This window comes from Ursus maritimus, unplaced genomic scaffold, assembly GCF_017311325.1.
Source record: "Ursus maritimus isolate PB19 unplaced genomic scaffold, ASM1731132v1 scaffold_16, whole genome shotgun sequence".
In the NCBI taxonomy this organism is placed as follows: domain Eukaryota; kingdom Metazoa; phylum Chordata; class Mammalia; order Carnivora; family Ursidae; genus Ursus; species Ursus maritimus.
The window spans coordinates 15,291,015-15,304,245 of record NW_024424008.1 but is presented as its reverse complement, the minus strand read 5'-3'; the positions used below and the strand labels follow the sequence as shown (position 1 = coordinate 15,304,245).

Below are 13,231 nucleotides of genomic sequence, written 5' to 3'. Positions count from 1 at the left end.
ACAAATAATGATGTATGAATTTGGAGATATAAAACTGACAGCCAACCTGTGTTAATGGAAAAACTTGTAATCTTAAGAAATACTAACTGAAAATAATTGCTCCGTATGTAAAAATGTATATTTGATATGTTTTTCAAAAAGTCCCCCAAATTTTGATATAGTTGATTTTAAGTTAACTACTCTAGCAAACCACTATAAAAACAAATGAAAGATTATAAATGCAATGGCATTTGGCACACTATTGTTGTGAATATGCTTTATTTTTAAGTAAAAAATGAATCCTAGCCAAAACAAAGTGTTTTGCCTCTGAATATTTTAAGCTTAAGGGAGAAAAACTCTTTAATAAGGAACATATTTTCATTTTTCATGTTTTTAATTTTTTATAAAGATTTTCATTAAGCTTCAGTCAATAAGCAGTTTTTAAACTTAGGCTTCATGATCCTTTTGACTTCGTACTTTTAAATGGAGGCATTTCTCTTCAAAACATGACAAATTTCAGAATCCATTAAAAATTATTTTATTCAAATTATGTTTTCCAAAAGAGAGGGTTCTGTGCTAGTCGTCTTTGAAAGTTTTCATACCTACAAAAGAAAAAACATATTTACAAGAAAATTAAATCTTTCATAATCTACCAAATGACTTATCAAAAAGCAAACAACTTTAGATGTCACTTCTAAAAAGCTAAGATAAAAAACCAAAAAAGCTAAAAAGTTACTCTGGAAGTTTAATTATTCTTATAAAAGGACAGCAAGCATAGTAATTTAGGTATGACTGGCTTGTATCAGAAAGCACAAATCGTAATAAATTTTATTAATTTTTTAACTTCTGCAAATCTGACAGCTAGACCTAAGAAAAAAAATCAAATCTCACTCCTCCTCCCTCATTTCATAGAGGAATAGACGAGAGGAATTTGCTCAAGGTCACGCACCTACATTTTAACAAAGCTTAAACCTAATACCTCCCAGAGCTATCCATGCTACACCATGCTACCACTGCTCAACGAATTCTCATGTATCCCCCACCACTGGGATATTCAAAGTGAAAAGAATACCTACAAACAGAATCATGGGAAAGCTAGGGAAATAAATTTTATTAATTATTTAAGTACAGGGTGCAGTATAAATAATCCTGGTGCTTTATGCATATCTACTTTAGACCAAGACTTTCTAAAATTACAAAAAAATATCGCTTTGTATTTCAAGACTCATATATGGTTACTTATAAATAAAAATATTAAACATTTACAGCCTTAATTGTGGTCCCTAAATACAAGCAATTGTATTTTCTTGTCTTTATAAATTCAAAATGGCTACTTATATAACAGAATATTTAGAGTAAGAACACTCCTTGATGTGAACTCCACAGTATACTTTTTAATGGCATGCCACTGTTAATGTATGCTGATGTCCACAACGAAAGAATATGTTTAAATGTCAAAGAAGAAAGACATTCACCAGCAAAAAATATATATGGTTACTAAAGGCCTTAATATTAGAGATACAAAATGTCCCATACCATTTCAGAACCACATTTGCTGGAATGAACATTTCAGATGGACTTGGTGTCATCTGGGCCTGAGAGACAGCAAATGATGAAGCAAAATTGTAGAAGTTGTCCAACATCTTTTGTGTGAACTGGAAAGTTAATAATGAATAGATTAATGAATTATACTGAATATTCCATTTAGACCTTAACATTTTTAATTAAAAATGTTCCTGCAGTATACTTGGTTTTAAGGACTGTGAGTTCTAAAACAGTCTAATGCTGTAAGTTAAAGAAAGTCATAAAATGACACCGTGGCACAAAATCTTAACAACCTGCCTTTAGCACTTTCTTCATAGCTCAAAGAATTTCTTTGGTTTTTAACTATTTTAATTTCCTAACATATTCATTTTGGGGAAAAAAGGGAAAAAATGTTTTTCCTTCAAAAGATCTTCTTTTATCTCTACCTCTACATTTACTATGTCCCCCTCCTCAAATCCCACCCTTCTCAAATCAAGCTGCTTTCTCATATAAAATAGTAGGAAGTCTTTTTCTTGCCAGAAAGATAAAAGCCTAAATATAAAGCGAGGAAATGCCTTATTAGCTTTTATCTTTTTGCTTAATAATATCAAGGTAGTTTAATCCAGGAGGCAACCATTAAGTTACCTGGACTAATATCCAGAGTTCAGTAAAATCACTAACTAAAAAAAATCAGTATTAGGAGGAACAAAAATCAACAGCAATGCTTAACACTAACAACACAATTTTAAAATGTAACTTGTATTTATCGGAAACTGGGGATGTACTGTATGGTGACTAACATAATAAAAAATCATTAAAAAAATAAAAAAATAAAAAATAAATAAAATGTAACTTGTATTTAAAAGATTCAATTCAGAGGGGCGCCTAGGTGGCTCAGTCGGTTATGTGTCTGCCTTCGGCTCAGGTCATGACCCCTCCCTGGGAGCCTGCTTCTCCCTCTGCCTGCCGCTCCCCCTGCTTGCGCATGCTCGCTCACTCTCCTTGACAAATAAATAAAAATCTTTTAAAAGATCCAATTCAGAATAGAAACAAAGTCTGTAAATACGTAGGAAAATATTTCAAGACTGTCTTGAGACAGGAAAGAAAACAATCTAAAGGACCTATATACCACATTCAGTGAAAAGATACAACATGTTCATAGATAGGAAGACATAATGTAATGGAAGCAATTCTCCCCAAATTAAACCTATAAATCTAATGTTATTTCCAACAAAATCCAATAAGGTTTTTCATGAAACTCAATAAGCTGATACTAAAATTATTATGGAGAATATGTAAGCTTATTTTGATGAGTAAGAAGAGGGACCTGGCCTAGCAGATATTAAGACTTTTACTGGCAAATAAACTAACTGGAATAGAAGAGAGAGACCAGAAACAAGTCTAAACATATGTGACATGTTATATGATATATATGATAAACATGACATATAACAAATATGCTATTAACTCTGAGTAAAAAAAAAAAAAGACTAGCTTTCAATTAAAGCTTTAATAACTATGAAACATAACACCTTCACACATTAGGATAAGATAGGAAGGACTTCTCCAATGCAACAAAAATAAAAATTAAAGAAACAACTGATAAGACTGTCAACACAAAAATATAATGTCTGCATGCAAAAGATACCAAAAACAATATTAAAAGACAAGCAACATGCTAGGAGAATTACAATATCTAGAACAAAGGATTATTACCCAGAACACATAAAGGCCTCTTCCCAGAAAGCTAAAATTAAAAAATGCCAAACAATACAATAGAAAATTGGGCAAAATACATAAATGGTCAATTCCAATTAAAAATACAAATGAGGTTAAAATGAGAAAAAATGCTCAACATCACCAGTCACCTAGGAATACAGACCAAAACAACAGTGATATTCAAATTTTACCTATCAGTTTGGCAAAAATTTAAGGTCTTAAAACAAATATTAGTGAGAATATCTATCAATATGGAAATGAAAAAACTGTCTCATTCATACAATGATGTACTATACAACAATTAAAATAGACTAGATTTATTCCATGTATCAACACAGATAAGTCTTAAAAATAATGCTGAGTGAACACCAAATTGTAGAAATTTTGTATAGTATACCATTTATAATCATTTTAAAAACATACAAAGGAGTAAGTCAACAAGAATGGAAAATAGAGGAAACAAAAAAAAGGACTGCAACAGAGAAGAGAAATAAAAGGAATTTCTACAACAATAGTTAAAGAAAAGAATACCTTGACTACAGTTATGCAACAGACGCAGAGAATAATCAGTCCACAGAAGAACAAAAAAGAGTTTCAAGAGGGATGTTTCCAAAACAAATTTAAAATTGCTTTTTAAAAACATACTGAATAGGAATTTATACTTGGCAGAGTTTGGGCATAAATTAGACCTGGAAATAGAAATCCATGCAAAGGAAAAAATGAAGCACTTATTAATCAAGAAAAACAAAGTCATACAAGAAAGGAAATGTAATCATAGTACTACACCTGGCTCAGTTCTGAAAAATATTTACCTGATCATAATACTGAAAATTCTGAACATTAATTTCGTGAAAATCTATAATAAAAAGGTGTGGGGGCGCCTGGCTGGCTCAGTCAGTAGAACATGCAACTCCAGGTTGTGAGTTTAAGCCTCACGACAGATGTAGAGATTACTTAAAATATTTTTAGGGCACCTGGGTGGCGCTGTTAGGTGTCTGACGCTTGGTTTCAGCTCAGGTCGTGATCTTGGGGTCATGGCATTGAGCTCCATATCAGGCTCTGCACTCGGCCTGCTTGAGACTCTCTTAGCTCTCCCTCTGACCCTCCCCATAGCACATGCGTGCTCTCTCTCTCTCTCTTCCTCTCTCTAAAATAAATAAATAAATCTTTTAAAGAAATAAAAATAAAATCTTAAAAAAAAAAAAAGGTGGGGAGAAAAGACAACTCTGTATGCCGGGGAACAGAGGAGTGAGAGAGCTAATTCACATTAGGTATTGGTAAGTCAATGGAAAACACCTATAACAAATAAATTGGTTAAGAACAGATGAAGCAAGTTTTTTTCTGACACATGGAAGTAAACACAGGAAGAAATAGGTAAAGAAAAAAAATGAGGGAGAGGTTGAAAGTGACTGCTTTTGAGGAGCAGAATAAGAGCAGAATATAAGAAGTATAGCAGGACAACTGTTCTGCATGTAAAACCATCTGATGCTTTAAGCTATGTACATGTACTATTAATAAAAACTAAATGAAATAAGGATATACTAAGAGTATATATTAGAAACATGTTTAAACAAATAATGCTATACATGTTTTGTGGATATATATAAATGTTTCTTTTAGAGTACTAACATAGGATGGCAAAGATATATGAAGTTAGAAGAGTAGCTATCTGGGGAAGAACTGGAAGGAGAGATACAGTGAGGCCAGCAAGCTGTACCAGAAATACATTTTTTTTTTAATTAGTAGCAAATATGGCAAATATCAGTTAAATGTAGGTAGAAGACACTCAGAAGTCTTCATATATATTGCACTAGAAAGAGAGCTCTATAAGGATAGCTATTATTTTGTCTACCTATTTTTATTTGTGCTTAGAAAACTGGCACACAGCAGGCATGCAGTAAATATCGGTGGAATGTATTTCCTATATATGTAAATATTTCATAATAAGATGTTTAATAAAAAATACATATGCTTTATTTTAAAAGCTCAAACAATTTATAAATATATAGAGTAAAAAGTCCCCTTGCCCCTTTCCAGGGATAATATCACTTTGGTATGTATGTTTCAGACATTTTTCTAATACAGTCTATATGGGATACTATTAAATGCTGCTTTACAACTTGCTATTTTCAGCACAGCAGTTTATTTTTTTAATTACTGGAAAACAAAAACAAAAAACAGTAAGACCCAGACTCTGTCATTCTTAATTCAGCCTATTCTCAAGAGATCATGTGACAAGTCTGACTTTAAATTCATGGCCACAACCCTCAAGAGTACGCTGCCCAGCAAACTCATAAGGGGTTCCCTAGTCCATTCACCCTCCTCCCCTCCTAGAGGACTTATTTAATAATCCACTTTCTTTAAATTTCCAATACTCCTTTCCCCTCAATCTTAGCCGATGACCTTGATTCCTGTTTGAGCAAAGAGAGAACATGCACAACTTCTCATCACATTTATCAACCCCCTGCATCTGTACCCATATAGCCATTACTGTGAATACTGTCTGTTATCCAATCTAACATGCTCCCATTTCCTATTCAAGGAGCTCAGCAACTCTCCCCACTCTCCTGCATCATCGGTTTTTCTTTAATGCTTCATTTTCATCAAACATGATGTAATATCTCCCATTAAAAATAGTAAAAACAAAAAAAATTCCTTGTCCCCACTGCCCCCCCCTTAAGCAACCAAACCATTTATCTGCTATCCTCTGTAACTATATTCAAGAGTCATCTATATTCCCTGTTTCCATTTCCTCCTCTCCAACTCACTCCAAACGCCACTTCTACTCTCTGAACTCTTATCTAACTTTATAATGACTTCCATCTTGCTGAATCCAGTGGATACTTCTTAGCCCTCATCTTGACTCAGCAGCAGTGTGATACTACTGAGGCTTCTTCCTTCTTAAAAACCAGTCTTTGCTTGGTTTCCAAAACACCACTTTTTGGGTCTCCTACTTCAGGCTGCTCTTTTTCTTTATCTTTATCTCTTAAGGTTCTCAAATTTGAAATGGCCCCGAGCTCAGTCACTGGCCAACTTTTTCATTTAGTTACTTCTGTAGTAATCATACACCCTTCAAAACTTAGATACTATCTTTACACTGATGACTCCCACATTTTTATCCATAAACCAGACCTCTCGAACTCTACACTTGTCATCTCCAGCTGGATGTCTAGCAGGTATCCCAAACATAGTACAACTTGAAATCCAACTCCTGATTCCACTCCCAGCCCATACTTGCTCTTTTCATAGCATCTCTGTGTTCAAGTTCCTCAAGCCAACATCCTTGGGCTATAATTGATGTCTCTCTTTAATCTCAGACCTTTCATGCGATCCACATCACGAAACACTATTGGCTCCATCTTCACATTATCTCCAGAAATCAACTACAGGCATACCTCAGACATATTGCAGCTCAGTTCCAGACCACTACAATAAAGTGAGTCAAATGAATTTTTTGGTTTCCTAACACACATAAAAATTTTGTTTACACTATACCGTAGCCTATTAGGTGTGTAAATAGCATTATGTCTTTAAAAAAATGTACATACCTTCATTAAAAAATACTTTATTGCTAAAAAATGCTAAACATCATCTGAGCTTTCAGCGAGTCGTAATCTTTTTGCTGGTGGAGGGTCTTGATGTTGATGGCTGCTGACTGATCAGGGTGGTAGTTTCTGAAGGTTGGGGTGGCTGTGGCAATTTCTTAAAATAAGACAACAATGAAGTTTGCCTCATGGATTGACTCCTCCTTTCACTTGAACCCTTAGAGGCCATTGTAGGATTATTAATTGGCCTAATTTCAATATTATTGTGTCTCAGGAAATAGGGAGGCCCAAGGAGAGGGAGAAAGACACGGGAATAGTTGGTAGGTGGAGGAGTCAGAAAACACACATCAATTAAGTTCTTCATCTTATTATGGGCACAGTTTGTGGTGCCCCAAAACAATTACAATAGTAACATTAAAGATCACTGATCACAGATCACCGTAACAAATACAATAATGAAAAAGTCTGAAATGTTCCACGAATTACCAAAATGTGACACAGAGACACCAAGTGGGCAGATGCTGCTGGAAAAATGGCGCCAACAGATCTGCTCCATGCAGGGTTGCCACGAATTCGGTATGTAAAAAACACAATACCAGCAATGTGCAATAAAACGAGGTATGCCAGTATTTTCAATCACCTTCACTTCCACCTCCCCAAACTTCCCTGGTTCAAGTCACTATCATTGTCATGTAGATGTTCACAAGAGCCTCCTAATTGATCTTCTTCCTTCCCACTACAGTGTCTGTCCAAACATGCAAAAGTGATCCTTTTAAAATATGTTAGGTCCTACTACTCTTCTGCTCAAAACTCTCTGATTTCTTCTCTTCCAAACAGAATTTGAGTAAAAGTCCTTACAGGGGGACCTGGGTGGCTCAGTCAGTCAGGTGTCTGCCTTCAGATCAGGTCATGATCCCAGGGTCCTGGGATCGAGCTCCACTTTGGGCTCCCTGCTCAGTGGGGAGTCTGCTTGTCTCTCTCCCTTTGCCCCTCCTCCTGCTTGTGCTCTCGTGTGCACGTGCTCTCTCTAATAAATAAATAAAATCTTTTAAAAAAAGTAATCGAAGTCCTTATAAAAGCCAATGAGGTACCATATGATTTTATCCCGCAGCCCCCTCCCCAGTTATCTCCCATCTCATCTCCCATCTCTCACCCTTGCTTACTCACTCCAGTCACAAAGACCTTCATATTATTCTTCAAACAACAGATTTCTACCTCAGGGCCTTTGCGTTAGCTACACCTCTGCCTACATCACTCTCCTGTTCAGACCTTTGTCATACAGAGGTTAAAAGTCAACCATCATGGAATTATGTCACTTTAAGCTCCATGAAGACAAGGATCTTGCTTATCAGGTTCACAACTACATACCCACAGCCTAGCATACTAACTGTGGGAGGGGAAAAAGAAAAAGCTAATATTTGGGGCGCCTGGGTGGCACAGCGGTTAAGCGCCTGCGTTCGGCTCAGGGCGTGATCCCGGCGTTATGGGATCGAGCCCCACATCGGGCTCTTCAGCTATGAGCCTGCTTCTTCCTCTCCCGCTCCCCCTGCTTGTGTTCCCTCTCTCGCTGGCTGTCTCTATCTCTGTCAAATAAATAAATAAAATCTTTAAAAAAAAAAAAAAAAAGAAAAAGCTAATATTTAATCCCATTTTTAAATTACGTTGAGCTATTTCATCACTATAAAAACAAGTCTCATCAAAACATTTACAAATTTTAAAATACCTATAGAAGAAAACAGGCAAGCTTAAATTATCCATGGAAGCCAATAACTTACACCATACATGTTTACCTTCATTTTTACATGTTTTTTACCACCAGGCTAATTTTTAAAGTATAGATTTGGAGGGCACCTGGGTGGCTCAGTCAGTAAGGCGTTTATCTTCAGCTCAGGTCATGATCCCAGGGTCCTGGGATAGAGTCCCACATCAGGCTCCCTGCTCAGCAGGGAGCCTGCTTCTCCCTCTGCCTCTGCCCCTCCCCCACTCGTGCGAGCATGTGGGCGTGCGCACGCACTCTCTCTCTCTCAAGTAAATAAAACCTTTAAAAAATATATAGAATTTGGTTTTAAGATTTTTTTTAGAAAATAATGTGTGTACTGCATACCTGAGTGAATGAGTCAACTGAGGATACAGCAGCGTTGCCTACTGGAGTCTGCTGAGCCAAACTGTCCAATAATTCCACTGAAATTCCAATCTGAGCAACAGATGGAGTTCGGACAATATTCATGGCTCCAAAAGGGTGTTGGCTTCCTTCTCCTGAAAAAAATTAACACGTACCACAAATTTCAAATTTAACTTGTAGCCATACAAATTCCTTTGTAAATACTGAAAAACCTCTGATCCACATGCACTAAAAAGTTGTTATATGAACATCTGTCTCTTTTCGAAGAAATGTGGAAGGCTAGTTTTTATCACATTAACAAAGAATAAGAAAACTAAAATTTTCCCCACCAGAAAAACAGCTGTTACTTCTCAAAAACTTATTAAAATTACTGTGGGTAGAAACGGAAAGTAATAGAATGAGAAAAATAAATGAATAAGCATTAATTACATTTAAAAATTCTCGATGCTAACTCCAAAGGAAGGGTATTTTTTAAATATTTTTTTAAATTAGTTTTAGCATTTTCTCATTATTCCACTAAAGAAAGATCTTAAATTACCATTATTACTGATAAATGACATGGCATATTCTACTAAATGTCATGGATCACCCCATGTAACACTTGATGTTATGTTATCAAACAGGCAATACAGAACCTTATCATAGAAAATACTTAGTAACTTCTCCCCTTTAAAAATCAAGGTGTCATTAAGTATATACCTGAGCCTGTAAATGCCATTTAACTTCTATGTGGAAAATAGGGGCCAATTTCTTTAATCCACATAAGACAATCAGAAAAGTTAGTCTGAAGGAAAAAAATCATACAACAGATTTTTGGTTATCTGCTATTTTCATAGACTATATTTAATCAAATACTGAAGAACAAAAATCTGGAGCAACACATATTCCTAATAACTAGAACACTTCTTACAAATACCCAAACTCTCCTTAAATTTTCAAGAATATGAATAAAAAACTTACAATGTATTCTTCAGTGATTTAAAAATATACACACACACCTCTCACTAAATAGGGCTAGTTTAAAATAGTTTTAATATTTTTACATTGTTTTATTAAACTTCCATATATCTGTGAATTTTCCAGATTTGTTATTTCTATCATTGTGGTCAGAGAACATACTTCGTATAATTTGTCTTTAAATTTATTGAGACTTGTTTTACAGTAGCCTAATATATGGTCTATCCAAGAAAATGCCCCATGTGCAGTTGAGAAGAACGTGTTCTGCTGTTGTTGGGTACAGTGTTCTGTGTAAGTCTGGTAGGTCTAGACGGCTTACAGTGTTTGGTCTTCTACTTCCTTGATAACCTTCCGTCCAGTCATTCTATCCATTACTGAAAGTAGGGTATTGAAGTTTCCAACTATTATTGTTGAACTATTTTCTCCCTTCAATTCTGCCAAGTTTTGCTTCATGTATTCTGAGGTTCTGTTGGTAGGTGCAAACAAGTTTATAACTGTTATTACCTTTCTGATAGATCTTTATCTATCATCATTATATAATGTCTTATCTCTCATAATAATTTGTCATACATCTATTTAGTCTGATTTTAGTCCATCCACTCAAGCTCTCTTTTAGTTACTGTTTTCATGTATCTTTTTTCAACCACTCTGTGTCTCAATAGTTGAATCACGTTTTTTTAATCCATTCTGCAAATCTCTGCCTTTTAATTGGAAAATTTAATTTTGTGTTAAACAGATACTTGCTAGTATACCATTTTAATTCTCTTACGTTTCTTTTACTATGTATTTTTTATTATCTCCTTAATGGTTGCAGTAGGGATTAGCATAAACATCTTAATTATAACAACCTAGTTTGGATTTACACCAACTTAATACCAGTAGTACACAAAAACTTTGCTATGTAATTTCTCTCCCTATGCATTGTCATAAATTATTTCTTTATACATAGCATGCTCATGAACATAGCTTTACACTTTCCATTTTTTTAAGGTTTTGAGAGAGAGAAAGAGCAGAGTGAGCGAGAGAGAGAGCAGGAGTGGGGAGAGAAGAAGGAGAAACAGATTCCCCACTGAGCAAGCAGGGATGCCAATGTGGGGCTTGATCCCAGGACCGTCGGATCATGATTTGAGCAGAAGGCAGATGTTTACCTGACTGAGCCACCCAGGCATCTTACAGTTTCCATTTTATGAAGGTGTCTTTTATATCAAATGGGGGGACGGGGAGAAGAGTTACAAACAAAATGTACAATACTGATTTTTATGATTACCTAGTTACCTTTACCTGTGTTCCTTTTTCCTTCATGGCAATTCAAATTACTGTCTCATGCCCTCTCTTTTCAGCCTGAAGGGCTCTCTTTAGTATCTCTTGTAGGCTAAGTCTTTGAGTAATAACTCTCACAATTCATATGAGAATGTCTTCATTATCTCCTTCATTTCTTTTCTTTAAAGATTTTATTTGAGAGTGACAGAGAGAGCATGTGCATGTGGGGGGAGGGGCAGAGGGAGAGACATAATCTCAAGCAGACTCCAAGCATGGAGCTCAATGCAGGGCTGGATTTCACCACCCTGAGATCATGACCTGAGCCGAAATCAAGAACTGGACATTTAAACGACTGAGCCACCCAGGCACCCCTCTCCTTCATTTCTGTTGGATACTTTCAATAGAGAATTCTTGGCAGTTTTCTTTCAGTGCCTTTGGACTCCACTGTTAATGGAAACCAGCTGTTAATCTTACTAAGAATAGTTATTTGATGAGTTGCTTCTCTTGCATTTTCTCTTTGGCAGTTTGATTATGGTATGTCTTGGTATGGAGCTTATTCTACGTGGAATTTACTGAACTTAAGTGTGTAACGTTTTCATCAAATTCAAAGTTTTAGGGCATTATTTCTTCAGATATTCTTTCCACCCCATCTCTCTCCTCCTTCTGGGACTCCTATTGTGCATATGTTGGTATACATGATGGTATCTCAGAGACTGTTCATTTTTCTTCTTTTTTCAGCCTTTCAAACTAGGTATTTCAATTGACCTCCCTTCAAGTTCACGGATACTTTCCTAAGCCTTCTCAAATCTACTGATACCCTCTAGTGAACTCCATTTGCTGCTGTACTTTTCAGCTCTATCATTTATGTTTAGTTCCTTTTTATAATTTCTCTATTAATATTTTCTATTTGATGGCATATAATTCTCCTGGCTTCCTTTAACTCTCAGTAAATCCAATCTTATATGTTTCCAAGAGACAGTTTCTGTTCATTTCTTCTCTGAAAGGGCCTTACATTCTTATTCCTTTGCATGCTTCCTTTTTGTTGAAAACTGGATGCTGAATATTATAATGCAGCAAATCTAGAAATCAGATGTTTCTCCCTCCTCAGGTTTATTGTTAATATTTGTTGTTTCCTTAATAACTTTTCTGAACCAATACTTTGAAGTCTGTATTTTTGTCATGTGTAACCAGTGATGTTTCTATTAGCTTAGTGGTCAGCTAGTGATTGAAAAGATAGTCCCTTAGAAGCCTGGAACCCAAAAATTCTCCCAGTCTTTGCAGATGGGTTCTGTGCTTGGGACATTCCTTTAACACTAGCCAGGTAGTTTACAACTCTGCCTTAGCCTTTACTTCCTGCTTATGCAGAGCCCCAACATCAGCCAGAGTGAGAACTTAGAACCTTCTTAGTTCTTTCCTGAGCATGTGCACAGCCCTGACTGTATATTGTCTTTAAGGCTTCCAAAAATTTGCAGGTCCAAGAACTCAAAGCCTTATTCCCCAAAGTATCTTATTCCAGGGTGCCTGGGTGGCTCAGTCAGTTAAGCATCTGCCTTTGGCTCAGGTCATGATCTCAGGGTCCTGGGATCTAGTCCCACATTGGGCTCCCTGCTCAGAGGGGAGTCAGCTTCTCCCTCTGCCCCTCCCCCCTGCTCGTGTACTCTCTTTCTCTCCCTCTCAAATACATAAATACTCTTTAAAAAAAAATACAAAGTATCTTATTCCCAGCCTTCCCTCCCAAGCTTTGCAGTCAGTCTGTTTTTGCCCCAATCGCTGTCAGTGCATCAGACAGCAGTGACAAGTACATTAGCAGGGAAGTATTTCTGACAAACACTCCCAGGTTGTTACTTTACTGAGATAAAGGAAAGTCTTTTCAATTAATCTTCAAGGGAACCACCAGAGAAACCAAAACAAATTACAGTCGACCCTTGAGCAACACAGGCTTGAACTGAGTCCACTTACACACAGATTCTTTTTATAGTACAATATTGTAAATGTATCTCCTTATGGTTTTCTTAATAACATTTTTTTCTCAAGCTTATTTTGTCTCTAACTTTTACATAAAGTATATGTAACACATTTAACATATAAAATGCATGTATGTTACATACATAACTTTTATGTTATC

At 35.9% G+C, this 13,231-nt stretch overlaps 1 protein-coding gene across 1 annotated transcript in view; it reads right to left on the bottom strand.

Annotated features, from left to right (window-relative positions):
• Nucleotides 1-501: 501 nt before the first annotated feature.
• The window catches only part of HIKESHI (heat shock protein nuclear import factor hikeshi), a 43,882-nt gene continuing 31,152 nt past the window's right edge, over nt 502-13,231 (bottom strand). Inside the window, exons 3-5 of the mRNA XM_008704420.2 lie at nt 8,872-9,023; nt 1,516-1,634; nt 502-581 (exon numbers count right to left, since the gene is read on the bottom strand). Coding sequence (XP_008702642.1) covers nt 527-581; nt 1,516-1,634; nt 8,872-9,023 — 326 coding nt within the window. The 3' untranslated portion in view covers nt 502-526. The remainder of the gene's footprint in view (nt 582-1,515; nt 1,635-8,871; nt 9,024-13,231) is intronic.